This window comes from Tamandua tetradactyla, chromosome 19, assembly GCF_023851605.1.
Source record: "Tamandua tetradactyla isolate mTamTet1 chromosome 19, mTamTet1.pri, whole genome shotgun sequence".
In the NCBI taxonomy this organism is placed as follows: domain Eukaryota; kingdom Metazoa; phylum Chordata; class Mammalia; order Pilosa; family Myrmecophagidae; genus Tamandua; species Tamandua tetradactyla.
The window spans coordinates 17,531,611-17,550,801 of NC_135345.1; the positions used below are offsets into that span (position 1 = coordinate 17,531,611).

A 19,191-nucleotide genomic window follows, 5' to 3' on the forward strand; every position below is an offset into this window, starting at 1 on the left:
AACAGACAGTAAATATTTTAGGCTTGAGGGCCATATGTACAATTACTCAATCTGTTTCTGTAACACATAAACACACATAGACAATATGTAAATGAATGAGCATAGCTGTGTTTTGATAAAACTTTATTTACAAAAATAGGCCATGGGCAGGACTCTTGGATTTAGAGAATTGATCCTAAATTGGAAAATAGTTCCGTACTCCATATCTACTAGTATGGAGAATCAACCAAATTGTTCTTCAAGTTATACTATTTATATTGCCCAAGTGAAAACAACTTCAAAAATCTTATACATTTCTTGGGTTACTTTGTGACTCTAATATCTAACACAATGCCTGGTAAATCAAAAGAGAAAGTATACAATGCTTGTTGAATGGAAACCTATGAAAAATATCAGGTAAGTAGTAGTAGAATACCCCAGAAATTCAGTAATGGTTGACAAGCCAATGGGATATAAATATTTAAGAAAAATTCTAAGAGAGAACATCAACACAATGGATTATCAAAGTAGCTGGCGTATATTTTAATAAAGTATGATGGCAAACAGAATCTCCTCAACACTTACTCAATTCAAAGAAAATTACAATGGGAAAAGTAAAACTGTAAGTAGAATGATTTTAATTAAAAATTCCTAAATTTATGAGACTAATTCTAATAAAGGAGTCAATGTGCTAATAGTTTTACTTATGGACCAGCAATTAGCAAAGTGGCAATATGAAGCTTGTATAAAAATATGTTGATGAATTAATTTTTACATTAAAATATGTATCTTCATTTCATCCAGTTCTTACCAAATTAAGACTACAGATATATTCGAGGAGACTCTGATTTCACTTTTCCCAAGTTCACAGTAAGATAATTTTCTTACTATGATTTGCAATATAGATAGTAAAGCCTCGTGAAATGACTGCTATCAAGCTGTTCCTTCCTTAAGTCAACATAAAAGAAAATCTAATATAAAAAAATAAAACTTATAAAACAGACCAATCAGAATGCCATCATATTTTTGGCTTAAAGGTGTTTACCATAGCATTTTATTTTTTATAGTGAATGTTAACAGAGCACTTCCAATTTAATTTCAATTATCCTAACTTAATTTATATACAACAAGAACAAATCTAATATATAAATTAATTTGTATTTTAAAAATCATTACATTCTCTATGGGAATATCACAGTAAAATGTAGAGAAACCTTAGCAGGAAACTATGTAGAACAGTGTTTTCCAACTGTGTTCCCCAAATGTGTTCTGTGGGATAGCGGTATTTGTAAATGGTATATAAAGCTTGGGGAATGCAACTTAACATGTTCATGGGCAGTGTGACCCTATAAGAGCAGGAGAGAGAATTGCACATTTCCCAGTCTTATTTGGTCATAGAACCCTTTGCAAACACAGCATTTTATGGGTAAAGTGTTCCTTGGAATATATCTTTGGAAATGCTTGTGTAGCAAACTAGATTAAGGTGACATGAATCATTTGGAAATGTTTTTCTATCAAAATGAAATTTGGAAAGTCATCTACTCTATGCTTCATTGCTTTTCCATTAAATGATAATTATGAAACTGAATAAAAGCACATAAAGAAACTCTAAACACTAAATATTACATTAAAAAATGCTTAAGGATACTGTGCCAAAGGTTGCCTCAATTACAAATTCAAAAGAAATTTTGAGTTAGAATTCAGAAAAGTGGTAAAATGTTCATAAGAAAGATCAGAGAAGGATGCATTGTTAGTCTTGGTTTCAGGTAGGTGAGGGAGTATAGTTAGTTGAAAATCACTGATCGTTATAAACCTGAGTGAAAACCAGAATTCTGACAAAACAGGAAAAGCTGCCAAACTGAACTTTTTTTCCTTCAAAAGTCATCTCAGAATACCACTAAAGGTGTCAACTTGAATTTCTGAAATTTTATAGAAAAATTAAACATGTTTTAGGATGAATACTATTGGTATAGTGGCTTCAAGTCTACTGAGGTTATTTTCTTCTGAAAAATTTGCTCAGAGATGTTCAAAGTCAACTTGTTTACATCCAGATATTTAACAATTAGGAAAAGGCACATTATTTCCTTTCAGAACTCCAAAGACACTGATATTTAAAAGGTCTATTATTATTTTCAGTAGCTGCATTCCATTTTGAGTCATTATAACTTCAAAAATCATCTCCTACAACTGTCTCTTCACTCCATTTGTCTTTTAAATCTAATTGTGATTATTATTAAAAAAGACTCTTTAGAACTTCACCTTTGATCATATAGTTTCTCACTTTTCAGTGTGAAAGATACCTTAATTAGGCTTGATATCTTTGTCCTTCTGTTAATATCCTCTTGGGAACCTCACCACCATTAAATCTAAGGATCCATCTTTCTCCCAGCTTGCATCCTGTTAGCTCAGATAAAATCACGCAGTTGTGCAATCCTTTATTTCTCGGGAAGTTCTCTGACTGTTCTCCATAACTATTTCAAACCTTATCAAGCACATCCTTATATATACTATTCTTAGATTGCATCACCTCTTGCTCCATGGAAAAATAGGTTATATATATTATCCTCAACATTTGGCCCAAGAACTCATAAACTGATTGGCAACCCCACATATTTTTTCCTAATTCTCTGATGTTTTAAGAGAAAAGTGACCTTTCTGGCCAAGAGTAACCTCTCTAATGATGCCTTAGGCCTTCCATTCAGTAATCGACTCAGAGGCTTCACTCCATTTGCACTATTTAATTTTCTAACTTCAACCTTTCATTCTTCACTGTCTTCTTTCCTTTGGCATTTGTTAGGGATTGAATCATGCCCCCCATAAAAAGTATGTTAAAGTCCTGATTCCTGCTGCTGTGGGTGTGAACCCATTTGTTAACAGGACCTTTGAAGATGTCATTAGTAAAGTTATGCCCAAACTGAATGAGGATAGGCCTTAGTCCAATATGGCTGTAGTTCTCATGATCCAAGGATATCAGAAACAGAAAGAGAAGCCACAGGATGCAACCAGAAACCAGAGGTCAGTGGAACCCAGGAGAGAAAGGAGAAGATGGAGTTATACTCATTGCCCTGTGATGGAAAAGCTGAGGAACTCCAAATGCAGGTAAGCCAGAAGGCAACCAACCCCAGGAAGAAGCTTACAACCTTCTAGCCTCTGAAATCATAAACTAGCAAACTTCTGTCGTTAAGCTAACCCTCTTTTTACAGTATTTGTTTTAGCATCTGAGAAACTAAACATGAGTTAAACTTTTTTTTTTTTTTTTTAAACCTGCCATCGACCCAAGTCTTTCACTAGCATCTAAGAATGCTCTCTTGCATCTCAGGGACTGCTAATACCATCTACACAGAAGTTCAAGCCAAAAAATTTAGAGGCTAACCTTTATTCCTCTACTCTCTTAGATACATTGATTTTTCTTCATCAATCTCTCTCAACTCTATTCATTCTCCCTTTTTACTGGAGAATGGCCCAAAACATTTATTTCATTAACTGATGTTGACCTCATAATTTGGGCTATGCTTTTTTCAATAACTATCTTTTGCCATTCTATCCACATGCCATCTCTGATTCCTATTTTATGTCTCAGATGAAGTAAACTAAATGACTCAGTGCTCCAAACAAGTCACACTCTTTTGTTCTCCAGATCTTCCACATAGTTTGCTCTGCCTGAAACACTCCTCTCCTGACTTCTAATGTTTCGTATCTTTTACTTCAAGCCTCAGCTTAAATTGCATTTCTTCATCTATCTTTCTATAGCTATACTTGATATTCAGCAGTACAAATAAATGTGGTAGAAATTTAAAAACTGCTAGGTATTAAACTATCTGAACAGTTAATCTCAAAATGTACAAAAACACAACATTCATGGTAAAAGCAAAAACTCTGCATCAATAGAAATGTCCCAAACATACATTGCCTGCCCTGGGAATTTTTCTAGAAAACTCCTTTAAAAGTCTTTCTCGAGTTTAAAGTCAGCAATTATTCTATGAAGAAAAACACAAATAAAACTAATAATGAGTTTCAGTGTTATTTCCAAAAAGGAAAAAAAGTATGGAATACCAAGAATAATGAGGAAAAAAAAAACACTTTAAGAAAATATTTGAAAATCAGATAAATATAACAAATGTTGTTATAAATGCAACTTTGTAAAAATAATGTATCTGTTGATTAAAAAAAGAATGTTAAAAAATAAAGAAGGAAAGTTATCAGTAAAGGATAAATAAAATTTTAAGCAGAACAGGAAATAGCGCAAGTAATTTTTAAAATGCGAAGAGCAGACGAAAAACAAGCTCTTAATATGATTCTAAAATTTTGAAAAATTTTGAAAAAGCAATATTAAGGTAGCTTCCATCTTAATTTTCTAGGGTGATCTCTTATTTAGTGGGGTGAAGAATCATATTAAAATAAATTTAATACTTATTCTGTTGGAAGATATGTTTGGTTAAGAAGCTGAAAGATAAAATACAGTTCTGTTGTAAAATGAATAATGCAAACTACTTTTAGTAAACTGAAACAGCATGAAATGAGGATGGTATAGAGAATTAAAAATGAAACTCCACTTTATTCTCCATTCATGACAGTTTTTAAAAAATGTGTGCATGTTCCCAGGTGAATTATAAGTTGCTTTTTTTTTTTGTGGTTGTTTTTAAAATCACTATTAGATTCCCCCCTCTTTTTCTCCTGACAAAATATTTATTATGATGTTATTTTTAGTTAACCTGAGGGCAAGAGATGAAGAACATTCTTTTTAGTTCTGATTTACTTTTCAATAATGGGGACTCTATTTTGATCACCTTTAAAATTTTAATCACTGTGTGCTAGATATTACTGAAATGGTATTTTAAAGTTATTCGGTTAAATAATTGTCTTTTGGAGCTCATGATAGTTCAGAGTTTACTGCTTTTTAATATTTTAATGTAGAATCAATACTATTGATTTTAGCCTTTAAAGAAAAAAAAGTTAAAATAAAACCACCTATATATCTCTAACCCCCAAGAACCTCCCCTAAAATGTACCATATAGAATATATACTGTCCTTAAATTTCCAAATTTAACATGGCACTCTTTCATGTTAGGGAAGCAATCAATAAGCTCTCCCATGCTCCTCAACGTCCGGGACTGTCCAGCCCATTTCACTAACTGAGTTGGAAATAGCTATAGTGGCAACTAGTGTTCAAATCTCATTTCTGCTAGGTTCTAAAGGTGACAGTACCCTTAAGGCACCAATATACTGAGTCAGCTCAGTATAACTAAGTAAAGCAATTAATTACTTGCTAAAGTAAAGTAATAATACATGATTGTTTCTCCCTTGTTAGACCATAGATCATTGATGGAAAGGACTCCTCATCTGTGGAAACTAGCTCAACGTCTGACTTGAACAAAAACTACTCAAGTTTGCTGATTTATTGAGAAAAATATATTGTTCCTATGATGTTCTTTAAATAGTCTATCTTAAAGTGGTTGGAGAAGCAATACCAAAGGGCATAACAATTTAATGATGAACATAAGCCTGATATCCTAGAATATTATATTTGATAACCATTATCAATTTGGCACTGAGATAACGTTAACTTCTTTCAATATGGTTTCATTGTTGCTATTTAATAAATTATCAAGAGACTGTATGTATCTTAACCTGTAGGGTAGGAGTTAATTTTTTAGTTAGTAATCTGGGCATATTTATCTGTCAAAGTACAATAGGTGTACTTTACAGTAGTTCTATCAAAGGTAAAATAATGTAACTTCCACATTAATGAGATATGTTTAGAAACTGTGCCTACTAAACATATTTTAATTTGCTTGAAATTCTGGGCATAGTAAGATGAGGGAAAGTACACTGGTGTATTTAGCAGCACCTATTTTATTGAGTTTCATACTAGGTGCCCAGAAATTAGGTTGTCCAAATATCTTAGAAACAAATTTAAACTGAATCTGCTGCTTCTTTTCTATCTATTATTGTATACTTTACTCAAGGCACCTACAATGAAACTTTAAAATTAAGGAGAGAAAAACTTACCTAGTTGGGATTTTGAATAATAGTTTGCCATTAGTCCACTGTTGCAAGACTGCTGTTTATATCTTTTTGTTGACACTTCTGTGGTCTTCCATGGTGGTCTTTTTCTTTTGTTCAATTTGCTAAGAACTTCAGAACTATCAGAAGGATTCTTGCCATAGTTAACACATTTATTTAATTTACTACTGTCCAGTTGGTCAGCAAATTTATTGGTTGAAGGACTATTTGCTTTAGCATTTTCTATTTCTTTAGATTGCTTTTTAAAAGAAATTTGCTGAGTAGAATGGGATCTTAAGGTACAGCGGTTTGATTCTTCTATATGAGTCTGATGATTACTTCTACTATCAATAGGTTCAGGAGAGTAAATGATTGTATTTAACTTAAAAGTATTTCTGTGTTCAAGATAGTTAATCTTCCTCAAAAATATTCTACAATCTTTTAAGGTTTTTGACCTCCAATTATTTGGATATATATTTCCTAATCTTGAGCCCTTTTCTTCTTTTTGGCTGCAATTTGTTTCATTCTCCTTTGCCTCTGACTTATATTTATTTTCTAAACTAATGTGTGCTTTCAAGTCAGGTGCTGCCACCCTCTGTTGCAGAAAGTCATCCCTGATCTCAGGTGGCAAAATAAACTGATTACCTAACGAGCTTTTCCCTTGGGGTGGAACTTCAGTATTTGGTCCCCTCTCAGTCTTGTTTAAAAACTGATGCTGAAAGAAAAATCTTAAGTTTCTCCTTTTAGAATTCCAAGCAACTGCTCCATGGTTATGTAGCTTTCTCTCTCTTCTCCATCTTTCATGCTGCAACCTCTTAAACTCAGCCCTTTTCAGTCTGGCTAGTGTTAAATTACTTTTCACATTTAAGACTGGAGAGCCAACTATTTTATTCAGTATATGCAATTTCCCTGCTGATTTTGAAGGCGAGGATAGTGCAAATTTTTTAAGGTGTTTTTTCAAGGGGCTAGTATTATAACCAGAGTATTTGGTCCCTAATTTAATTCCTCTGGTAGTTATTACTTCCAAAGGGTTTCGAGCATTTGCTTTCCTAACTAATGAAAGAGACTGCGTTTCTGTTGTTTGCATAAACCAGGTACAGAGTTCATTCAAATCATACTTTTTCCGAAAAAGCATTTTTACAGGCGAAACTTCAAGTTCTAAAAGACAGGTTTCCAATGGGTTTTCTATTTTGAAATTATCATTTTCATTGTGTTCTCTTTTTTTATGAGCACAATTTTCAGCTTCATCTCCACTCACTTGCACCCAAGCATTTGTTATTTGCTCAAATCTATTGTTTAATTCCTCTAATAAGGAATCATTTGAAGTAGAAGCAGCCCACCATCTGAGCAAAGGGTTTGCTGAAATTATAGGGTCCAAGGACACTTCAGTAATAGATATTAATTTGTCTTCCAAACATTTTTTTGCATTTCTTGAATTTCTAGCTCCTGAGGTACCTTTGGAAGCTATTTTTACCCTTGACTGCTTATGTTTTTCCTTCTGATGTTTATCTTTCTGCACATGGAGATTATATGACTTATGGAACAGACCATTACTAAAAATAAGTGAGTTAGAAGATGCTAAGGAATGAAAGAAATGCAGAGATGGTTTTTTGTCCCTAATAGAATGTCTCAAAGGTATGGTAGCAACCATACTTTTTGATCCATTCTTAAATATATCAGCTTCAGCGTGCCTTACTCTATCCATTTTATTGTGCTGGTGATCATACTTTTCTTCAGACAGATTTTTTCCTACCATATTTTCCTGTTCTAAAGGAGGTAAGCAACTGTTAATACTTACTTCTCTTTCCTGAGGTGAGATTCTATTAATAGTTACAGATATGCCAGAGATTTTCACTTTTGCAGGTCTACCAGGCTTCCTAATTATTGCCAAAGGCTTCTGATTTGGTCGAATAATGTTCTTGGGTGGGTGAGGTATCACAGATTTGTTCTTGATAGGTCTAACATATTCATAGCCAGACTCCAAGACCTCACTTTCAGTAGTTAAGCTTGGTACTGTACTTATTCTCTCCCCAGAGTCAATTTTGTGTTCTCTAATATGCCTCAGACTATTAAATCCAGTTGAAAAATCAGCAACATTATTTGAGGATGTAACACTGCTTATATTTACATTTCCTTCAGAAACATATCTTTTAGTTCCTCTTGACCTTCCATAAGTAACAGTTACCGTAATACTCTTTTTACAAATACCTTCTTTTACTTCTGATATAAGAGACTCTGGACTTTTCTTACCAGTGCTAAAAGATTCATTTTGGCAAATGGTGATGTCTGTCTGATCAGCCTTAGGTTTTGGTGGTCTTCCAATTGGCCTCTTAATCTGTTTCACAACTTGGGGACCTATTTTCTTAGGTCTACCCGGTTTTCTTTTGAAAGATGAATCAGTAACACTGCTTGAATTTACCTTAGATTCTTCTGGTAACTTATCACAATTGATTTCAGCTGTAGTTATTGCAGAGGATTCTGTACTTTCTTTTGCACAATTAAATTTGTTCAGTTCTCTTTGAAGAGTGTCAATATCATTATGATTAGAACCATGATTTTCAAAGTTAGCATATGAGATATCCTCATTTATTTCAGTTCTTTCTCCAATTACATGATGGGTTAGACATTTTTCAGAAGGAAGATCAATAGTTGTTTCAGAAGTACTAACTGAAGTTAAAGTATATTTGATTCCTTCAGTGCTTTTAACCTCAGATAGAAACATGAGTTTTATAGGACTAGAATAGCTGGAAAAAGAAGCGCTTTCAATGCTTTTATATTTTGTTGGTACAGTTTCAACACTGGAAGTCAAGCTATCCGTATCTAAATTAGATGACTTTTTCAGATTACCAAGTCTTTTATTATTCAATTCCATTGTAGGAATCTGACTGCTTTTGATAATATTGCTGGATGCTACAACAGATTTTGATAAACTCTGCTCTCTGCATGTAATTTGATTCATGTTAAGAGTTGTAGTTCTACCAGCATTTTGGTCTTTACCATGGGGATCCTCTATCAATTTCTTGGATGCTTTATATCCTTCTGATAATGGCTGATTATCCCAAGACTTTCTGGCCATATTTATTGTATCTTCTAAACGCTCAACAACAACTTGTACATTAGAATTCATTGCAATTTTGTTTAGGTCAATATTGTGTGAGCTCTCAAATGGAGTATTTTTCACTGGATCTTTTTTGTTTGTGGATTCAGATATTTCTTTGGCTTTAGGGCATTTTTTAAATACATAATTATTTGTTACATATATAGAATACCACCCTGGAGGGACAATGTTTCGTTTAGTTCTGCTTAAAAGTCCAGGAGCATCACTTTCCAAAGGAGTTTGAATGTTCTCTAATTTTGGATTCTCCCTACGATTTTGCAATTTTTTTTTCCCAGCTGCAGATTTCTCCTGTGATTTACTTAAGTTTACTTTCTCAGGTGAGGTTGTTTTAAAGCTGTCTGAAAATGTGTCGAAAGTCATGTTAGTTTCTAAACTATGAAGAGGTAGCTGTAATGTCTGTAATGGATAACCTGGTGAAAATGATGTTTCTTCATGATTTTTATCTTGAAGACTTTCAGAATTTTGTAAAGAAGGCCCTTGGCAGTGACAAATTTCTTCTTGACCTGTCGAAAATATTTCACCATCATGCATTAATTTCCTTGAATTTTTCTCAATATATTTCTTTCTTATAAAATTCTCATCAAGATTAGCAAGTTCTCTTTTTATCTGTAAAGACCGCCTTCTAGACATGGGTGAATCGGGAGAACTATGCATTGCAAATAAGGTTTCTTGACGTTTTCGAAATCTTGTCTGAATAATTTTATTTTCTACTTTTCTATCATGTTGCCTCAGTAATTCCATAAAACTGTAATCACTGGCCCTTGCATTGTGCAAGAGAGAGGTTATTAAATCTCCCAACTTCATGTCATTACCTGTATTATAATCATTGCGAGACAATTTTACAAGGTTTGTGGTATCTGTAGTTTCTATTGATTTTAATTTTTCATTAATACGATCCATTAAATCTTGAAAAATTACAGTATTTTCACCTTTTTCGTGATTTGTAGTACAAATACTGCTGTCTTCTGAAAGCAAAGAGTCAGAGTTACTGGATTTTTCAATTTTATATATTTCGCCTTCATGATTAACTTTGTCATGGCTGACTTCTGCTGGTCTGAGAGATGGAGGCTGGTTAATGTTTGTTTCAAGTTTATTTTCTAAGGCTGAAAATTCTGAGATGGCATCTTTCAGTTTTTCAAATCCTTCAGTCTGTATAGGTGATAATGGTGGGGGTGAGGGGCTTTGAGATCTACAAATATCTCTAAGATTGACTGAAAGATTGCATACTTCCCTTGACAAAAGAGGAATATGAAAGGCTGATTTTGTAGAATGAAAGTCTGCTAACAGTTCAGAACAACACCTTTGAGAATTGTAACTATTTGCAATTCCTCTATTCACTACTGTCTTAATGTGTTCAATAGTTACAGTTTGGCAAGACAAACAACATAAATCTTTACTATAGATTGGCAAAGATGCTCTACCAGGCCTTTGTCTTTCATTTTGTAAATACCCTCTTTCTGCCAGCCTATATTCACTGCAACTACAGAAAAGACCATGTAAATTATCTTCAATTAGGGAATGTTGAGATTCTGAAGATATAGCATATGATGTATTACAACAGCAAAGACAAGCAACATTTTGCTCTTGGACTAGAAATTTCAACATAGCCAAAATTTGTTGCTGGTGATGAATGCACAAAGATTCCAAAACTTTGCTTAATGCTGATTTTCCTTTTTTCTTTTTAGTAGCTTCCTCTGATTTTGCATCAACAGTTGAACTAAAAATAAAAATCAAACAAAAAATGAATTACAGCAAAAATACCAATCGTATAAGGAGTTGTAATTTCAACAGTGTTTAAGCAAAAGATATTTTGGTATACTGGACTCCTAACTCCTACAGAGGTGTACCGATGACATCTTGATCACTGTTGGGCAAAAATATAATGAAGCACTGATAATTAATTTCTTATAATAAAGTATAAGAGTCAAAGCAAAACCTATTTTTGCAATAGGAACGCTGAGGATTATGTTGCATATTGATAATTTTAAGTGTTTTGGATACATTAAGAACAATTAATGGAAAGTGCTTCAGAAAGAGTTAAACTTTTTGTAGGCTTTTTATGCTATTTTGATCATTTTCATCAAAATAAGGAAATAAGGAAATTAAGATGTAAAATAAAATCTTCCCTATTTTTATTTAAAATAGTTTTTTTAAGGCAGTGAAGATAGTTATTAATAAAAGAGAGTTTTGCATAACCACAAGAAAAAGTAGGGACTTGGATTTCAAAAAATAACAGAATATCTTTTCTAAGGTTAAACTGTAGGCTTTTTAACCTAAGGAAATTAAAATTTTAAGCTATTTAAAAATGAAATCTATTTTAAATTGTTTTTAAATACTACAGTAATTACATCAAAGCTAAAGGTATTACTTACCTAATTATTTAATTCAAATGCTGGAAAATGTCCCTCTGAAGAAACTAACATACATCTAACTTTAACTAAGACCCAGGATTGCTTGGCAACCAGTGTAGAAGTCTATAATTCAAAAAAAAAAAAAATCTAATACCAGCAGCAAGAAAAACAAAATATATTAAAGAATTCTGTTTCAGAAAAGTATCTATTTTAATTAAACATATCACCAAACTCTGTACATGAAACTAACCTTCCACTTGTGATTTCTTAGGTTTCTTATTTCCGGGTTTGTAGAAATTTTATTTAGGGTTGTAATTGGGATATGCTAATTGTAAATTGCTACAGAAGAATGTATTTTATTTAAATAAAGGGCCATTATTATATTTCTATATAATAAAATAAAGGATTTTATAATAAAAAGTGGAATTAATCTTTTATTTTGCTCCCTAAAACTGGCCTAACCTGTTTCAAAAATAAGTATGCAATATTTTGTTTATGTATTTCTTTAAAACTAGGTTATCTGAGTAGCAAAAACATAAAGCAGATTTTGAACACTTTATCAAAATATTTTTCTGAATAAAAGACAACTTTACTAGATTCAACCAAATTCTCACTAGAAGTAGCATGTGATGTGACATCAAATTTCTATTAAGGAAGAGTCAGGAAATTACAAAAAAAACCCAATTTAAGTCCACTGCCACTTCCAGACAGTGAAGACAGGACATGACACCAGTATCTTTCCCTTCTTGCAAATAATTTTTTGGTAAATTTTATCATGGTTGGGAGAGTAAAGGATGGTTCTGACTCCCAATTGCTATTTAGACAATTCAAAAAATATGTTAGAGAACAAAGGCACAAGGAAATCACAGCTATCACATATTAAGTTGTAAGTGCTATTAGTAAGTTTTTTCCAGCAAATTAAAAATAGCAATTTTACATAAACATAAGGAACCCAGACAGTTCTGATAGGTGTGCTTCAACAGTTTCTTTAAAATTACATTTTAAGCATATCTGTTAACTAATAATTAAAGAGAGAATTTGCATGTTTGTCAGAAAAATGTTTTACTGTATTTTAAAGACTAATATCCTTTTATGACAGTTTCTGAAATGCTCAGAGGCTTTTTTTTTCAATGTTAGTACAAGTCAGGTGTATAGAAAGAATAGTTTTTTTAAAAACTACGTATACTGAGTGTCACATACTCTGAAAAATGTTATAATTTCAATTTGATAGAACATAAAATTATGAAAACCACTGCAAGATTTTGATGTTCTTTTTTACATTCCAAAGAAATCTCTAAAAGAAAAATTTTCTTAGTTACTTTATTATTTTTGATAATGAAATTTCAAAAATACCACAGTGGCTGGTAATTTCCATCCTAAAGCTACATGAAGCTTAATTGGTAACTTAATAAAGTTACCAATTAGATATTCAGATATTAGGATTCATTTTTAAGTTCTAAAATTATAGACCTCCATAATAATTTTTTTTGAACCAAATTTTTTGTATTTATTTTAATTGTGCTTCTCTACAATGAATGATTCTTGTGGTTTGCAAACCACAAGATACCCTCATAAACACAGACTAGCATTTCCAATAGGTGAGGTTCATAGAGCGAACAAAGTATAAAATTTGTGACCTCAATAAGGCATTCAGTGCAAGGGATAAGCAGTCTTTCTCTCTGACTGGTTCCCTTAGGATGCTCTTATGTTGGCGTCACATTTTGGTGTCGCTTCAAATTTTTTCTTTTCTGCATTTCTTGTGTTTAGAATCTCAAGGAAAAATTTATATGAGGAATAACAGGTTAAATACATATAAAAGTCTCCAATCTAGGATTTAATCTCAAGTGACTGTATAAAGGTTCTAAAATTGTAGTTTTGACAGATTCCTTGTTTGTTTTTAATGTTAAAAAATTTCTAACCTTTCCCTATTTGATTTATAAACCAACATTCTGCTCATTTTCTGTATGTTATTGTCCATTTTGTCCATTACAAGTCTTGTTTAAATATTTTTTCAGAGAAAGTAAATTTCTAATATTAGTATTAATAAAACTGCTTCCTAGAGTGAATCAAAGAAGTCAGTGTAGTCAGGTTATTTTTTTCATTGCTTTTCTTTTTTTTTTTCCTTTACTGAATGAGTAAATCAAGCACACATCAACAATGTTGTAAATTTATGTGCAAAAGCATTGAAGTGCTTTACTACAAATTACAACCTAGAAACACGTTAACTGAACAATTAAAATTCATACAGTCAGATTTAGATATATAACAACACAAAGTAGGAACAGAATTACAGTACATTTACAACACAAGACATATACATGAATTCATTAGAAAATATTGTAATAAATAATTCATGAATTATAGTGCAATTGATTTATGCATAAATATAACTAATTGCCTAACAATCAGTTTATATTAACAAAATCTGTCAAAAATCAAGGCAGCCACAGAGTTTTACTAAATTACTGCGACAATGGAAATACTGCAATTAAAAAACAAATACAAGTATTTGTACTGTAAACAACTAAAAAATCAGTCTCACTAAAGTTAGTATACAATTTAATATAAAATTGTCATTAGCTACCAGAAATGGTTTAAACAACTTTACTGAGCAGTAGTCTAAAAACAGAGGCACTGTTTTTTCTTTTCTTACTTTTTTTTTTAAAATATAAAATACTTGAGGAACATTCAAATAAGTAGAAAGCACGTAAGAGTTGCTTTCACCTTCATTAAAAGTCTGCTGAAACTGTTTTTTTCAGAAACTTGTCACTTAATAAGCAGTAACTGGTAACTAAATTTATAAAGTACTTTGAAAGTTTAACATAAAGAACATCTTAACAGAATTACTGGGGAGAAGGGGAACCCATAAATTTCCCTGCCTTTCCTAGTTTGTATAATCATAAGTTAACTCAATAATTAGAAACATTTTGTTTCTCTTAAAAGTTATGGGTTGATCATTATCTATAAACTATCAAAAAATATTTTAATTTACTATTTCTGACCAAAAATAAATAATACAAGTACTAAAATGCTGCAAATTAACTATAATATTACCTATAAAACTACTGATCACTGTGAAGTCAATAGCAAAATGATCCCTGATTTTATGAATCCTGGAAAGTTTTTGGTCAGGTCATCTTAATTTAAATGATATAAAAGTGTTCTGTAAGTGTCCCTTTACTATAAACTTCTCAATCAATTTATTAATGTAAATATAGTGTGAGGAATAAAAAAGCTCAATACAATATAAATATTATGTAATGCATTCAAGCCCCCAAAGTTCTGCAAGTAAAATTATGTAAAAAGTGATTGATATGACTGTTTGGAAATGTTTAACTTTGTTTTTCAATGGGGGGAGGGAGAAGTACATTAAATAATACAAGTTCTGGCCCTCACAAAATATGGCTTAATTCTTTAAAAAGAAAGATGACCCTGACATCTGCTGTTTTGTAATCTATTAAGTATATTTTTTTGGGGAAAAAAAAAGCAAGAGGATTCATATCCCTAGTATGCAGGTAACATTATTAGTAGCTGAAGAGAGATCAGTATAGATCTAGAGACCAAATAACTATATGGTTGTATAGTTTCTCACTCTTCAGTTTCTTTAAAAAAATGTAAGCAGTTTTTCAATTTAATAGCTGAAAATCTCTTTAGTATTACATGTATAAGTGGTTATTCAATACACACAAACACAAGTGTAAAAACACACAAGCGTTTGACAAGGTGCACTTATTTTTAAATTCAGATAAAAGTATTCTTTTTGGATTTAGGAAAACTGGCTTAGAAAAATGACCAGAACCTGAATTTAACAAAGAAAAGGGGCACTCTAGGTATCTTGAATTTACAAAGCAAATCCCCATTTTTCATATGGAGGCACATGCTTTATAACATTTTACCACTAAAACTGCATACTCCATAAATCCAAAACGAATACTCAGAAGCATAATTTAAAACTGCTGTATAAAAATTACTGGTCTCTCTTATGAGTCTAGTAAAAGTTAAAATGCACTGCCCAGCTTCTAACTACCCAATTAGTAGAAAGTTTACATTACTGAAAATTCAAAACAGCTTCAGTGTTAAATATTTGTAAATCTATTCAAGACCCTGAACAAACTGCAAATTTGGTTATTAGCAAAATGATAATGTATCGCCCACCAAAATGAAATCTGTAATTCATTTTGATAAACTGAAAATGTTTTGAAATGTCACAGCAGCAAATATATTAAAGTTACACTGAGGTTTTTCAATAGTAGGAGTGTGTCACAATCCTTAAAATTTAAAGTAGTCATAACATCAACTAACCAGCACATTTAAACCAAAATTATCATTCTCAAGCTTTTTTCTGTGCACATTATAAACATGCTCTAAAAGTTGCATTCCAACTTTCTTTTCTATCCTTACACATTAGCTTATTTTTTTCAAATAAAAAATGAAATTAAATTATTTTAATAATTAAATTTAAATTATTTTTGTTCTTGGTATTCCATCTTCTATTAAAGGATTCTATAGCTGCTGGGGTTAACTATGTGTCAGTTTTTTTTTTTAAAGTATATACCTTAAAAACCCCAACTTCCTGCTAAATCAACTATTAAATGATAAATATTAAATTTCATTATACATAGCATTTAGGTTTTCTTTTCTATTCCTGGTATATCCACTTGAGTGCATTTCGTATTTCATAGAATGCACTGTAGTGTACTAATACTGTATATATTAATTTTTCTTAGTATGGAGATAACTGTCTATTTAACTTTGACTGGTTGTTTGACCTACTTACAATAACTGTAAGTATGTTCTGTAAAAATGTTTACAAACTATTAGTATCATATTTCCATTAGATGGTGCAACTGAATGGCTGGAGTGGTCTTTCACCAATAAAAATGTTTCACTTGACAATTACTTGTTTTTCCACAACGTTTTATGCTATTGACTACTAAAGAAAACCTGAATCTGTTTCACCTATTTATACAAGGATTAAATACAAACTATCAGAATTAAGTAAGCAACTATATAATTCTGTCCACAGTGAAAACCCTGAATAAAATTTTTTTTCAAAAGGCATGTAAGTGGTTTTTGAACTGTAAAATTTCATGTCTCCTGTCAGAGTGAGCATTTGTATTTCCCACATGTGTGTATACAGACACACAAATACACACCTGTGCACATACACACACGCGCACACATACGCACATACAAACATTTTCCTAACAAGTAATCTACATAGGCTTGCTGCTGTTTTTGCAGCTGCCAGTCCCTGAATCTGTCATATTATATAACCCAGTGTCTGGTAATCGGAGTTTCTTCTTCGGAGGAGTCTTCAGTGTTCCAGATCTTTCTTTTACCTTGTATTCTAAAGTGCTGTGAGGTACCCCATAAATTCCTTGTGCTTTGGAAACACTCATTTTTCCACTCATTACCATTGCAATAGCCTCTTCCATTATTTCATGATCATATTGCCGATAGCGGCCACGCTTTTTCCTGGGCTGCTTATTATCTTTTCGATCTAATCCATCTTCAGTGTTTTCAGAGGTTCCATCAACTGTTCCATTTTTAGAATTAAGACACAAAGGAGAGAGGTCCCCATGAAGAAAATAAGAGTCGACACTTGAGTGAGTTACAGGCCCAGAACATTCTATTTTGTTCTGTTTAGGGAGTATATTTTTCAGTTTTTGGAGAGCTGATCCTTCTAGGACTGAAGAGGTTTTGGAAACTTGATACATAACATCCAGCAGACCAGAACCATCAGGTTGTGGTTTTGAAACAGAACTTACTCGTAGTTGAGGAATTTTTAACTGAACAGGAGGATTTGAAGTTTCAAATTGTAGGCTTTCATTTTTTTCTTTAAATTGAGTAACCATTTTCTGTAGAGTTAACTGATGGAGGTAACTGGAAGCTGTTGGGAATTTTAATGCTGAGGTTTCAAGTAGATTGAGTTTACTTTTTTCTGTGCGCTCTGCTTGAGCTCTTGCCCACAAGGCTACCTTTTGCAGCACTGCACAAGTTTCTTTACTGTCTTTATATGAGTAACTATCATTGAAATCTCGAGTTTTGTTTTTAAAAGATGCAGGCTTCCCTGCTGGTAAGGCTTCTAAGTGGAGAAGTAAAGTTTTTTGAGGTATGCCATAAAGTATGCCTGCTTTATTTATGTCCAGTGCTCCAGACTGAATGTCTTTCAAAGCTTTTGAGAGCAAACCATCTGCAAACTCAGCACTTCTTTCCACATAGTCCTCTCTGTTTCTGTGTAGTCTCCTGGATGGATGGAATGAAACGATGGTAAACTGATGCATGAGAGACTCTCACACAGCTATGGAAGGGGAGGGTCCACTCCTTTATTATACTCCTTGCTTAGGTAACATCACTGCTTATGATACTTTTAAGTCTGTGAGATGTAGTAGTTACTCCTTATCAAAGCAAATGCTACAGTCCCGGTAGGACAATGTGACAATCATACGGTGGCCTCAATGGGCAAACCTTCCAAGAACATAAAATCCTAACTCAGTATTTGTAAAAATATTCTCATGATGTTGCTATTCCTCTGACAGATGCTTGCAGAGCAGCACTTATAATTTTTATCTGTACAATTAGTGTTCCATTATAAAAAAACCCAAATCCTAAAGGAGTTTTGTTAGTAGAAACGTGACGTTACCACAAAACAAGTAATAAAAGAGTCAACCCCTTTAAAGGAAATTTGTAGCAGCAAGAATAATACCAAATACAAATATCCCATATTTCCACAAGACTAATTTTTCTCTAGATAATAAAATTTTAAACAAATAGGTAAATCGTATTTGAATAAAATAATTTAATTTTAGATATTATAAACACTATTTCTATTTTGAGCGTATTGTACTTTTCGAAGTTTCTCAAACAGAAAACTTACTATACCTTATGACTCAAATGCTACTTCAGCCTCAGTTGAAGATAATTACACTCGACATGTAAGATTTAAATGTGATTAAAAAAAGCTTCCTATGTAGTTTGTTAATGGGAAGATGCGAAAGTTACAGAGAAAGAATCCAAAATCCAACAGAACAGCATTTCATTATTAATTATTTATTTAAATTAATTTAATGACAGCTTTCAAAATGTGAAAAACTTTTTGTGGTGATTACTAGCTATTTTAAGTAGCTTGCCACCAACCCTAAAGCACAATAAAAAATGTGAACACTTTATAAAAGCTAGCATTAAGAATTATTAAGTACACAATACTTTAAGAATTTGTTCACTGCTTTTAAAAAATTAAATACTGAAATTAAATACTTCCCTTAAAATTGCCTTCTGAATATTTAATTTAAAATTCTCTTTACTCATCCTGCTTCTTATTTTGTATTCTATGATTATGTTGGTAGTTCATTTTAGCAACATGAACTAAAGTTTGGTGATTGTTCTGATAACTTTTCTTTAACAGAAAGAATAAAAAAGAAAGAGAAGGACAAATGAAAGGTATGAGAAAGACACACTTATGAGTGACAAAAATTCTGGAGGAAAACTATGTATGTAAATCTACTCCGCATAGTATTAGTAGTATTCTCTGCAGAGATAATTTTATATTAACATTAAATCATATTTCCTAGACATTGCTTACCCAGCCATTGAATTTTCAGAAGAAGGATCACATATGGATGACTCTTCAGGTTTTATGCTGGTTTTCTTTGTAGAGAGATCTAACACTCCATCCCCTATAATTTTTGCAAGAAAAAAAACTTTATAATTGTGACACAGGCAATCCTTAAATTTTA

The 19,191-nt window shown here is 32.1% G+C and overlaps 1 protein-coding gene across 15 annotated transcripts in view; it reads right to left on the reverse strand.

Moving 5' to 3' along the window:
* LCORL (ligand dependent nuclear receptor corepressor like) overlaps window positions 1–19,191 on the reverse strand; it is a 216,745-nt gene that overhangs the window by 18,197 nt on the left and 179,357 nt on the right. For 9 of the 15 annotated variants that reach the window (XM_077136480.1, XM_077136484.1, XM_077136489.1 and 6 more), the window contains 2 exons: window positions 19,038–19,131; window positions 4–10,818 (listed from right to left, as the gene is read on the reverse strand). In XM_077136480.1, coding sequence (XP_076992595.1) covers window positions 5,970–10,818; window positions 19,038–19,131 — 4,943 coding nt within the window. In that variant the 3' untranslated portion in view covers window positions 4–5,969. The other 6 variants (XM_077136491.1, XM_077136492.1, XR_013165793.1 and 3 more) reach the window with 5 other exon arrangements.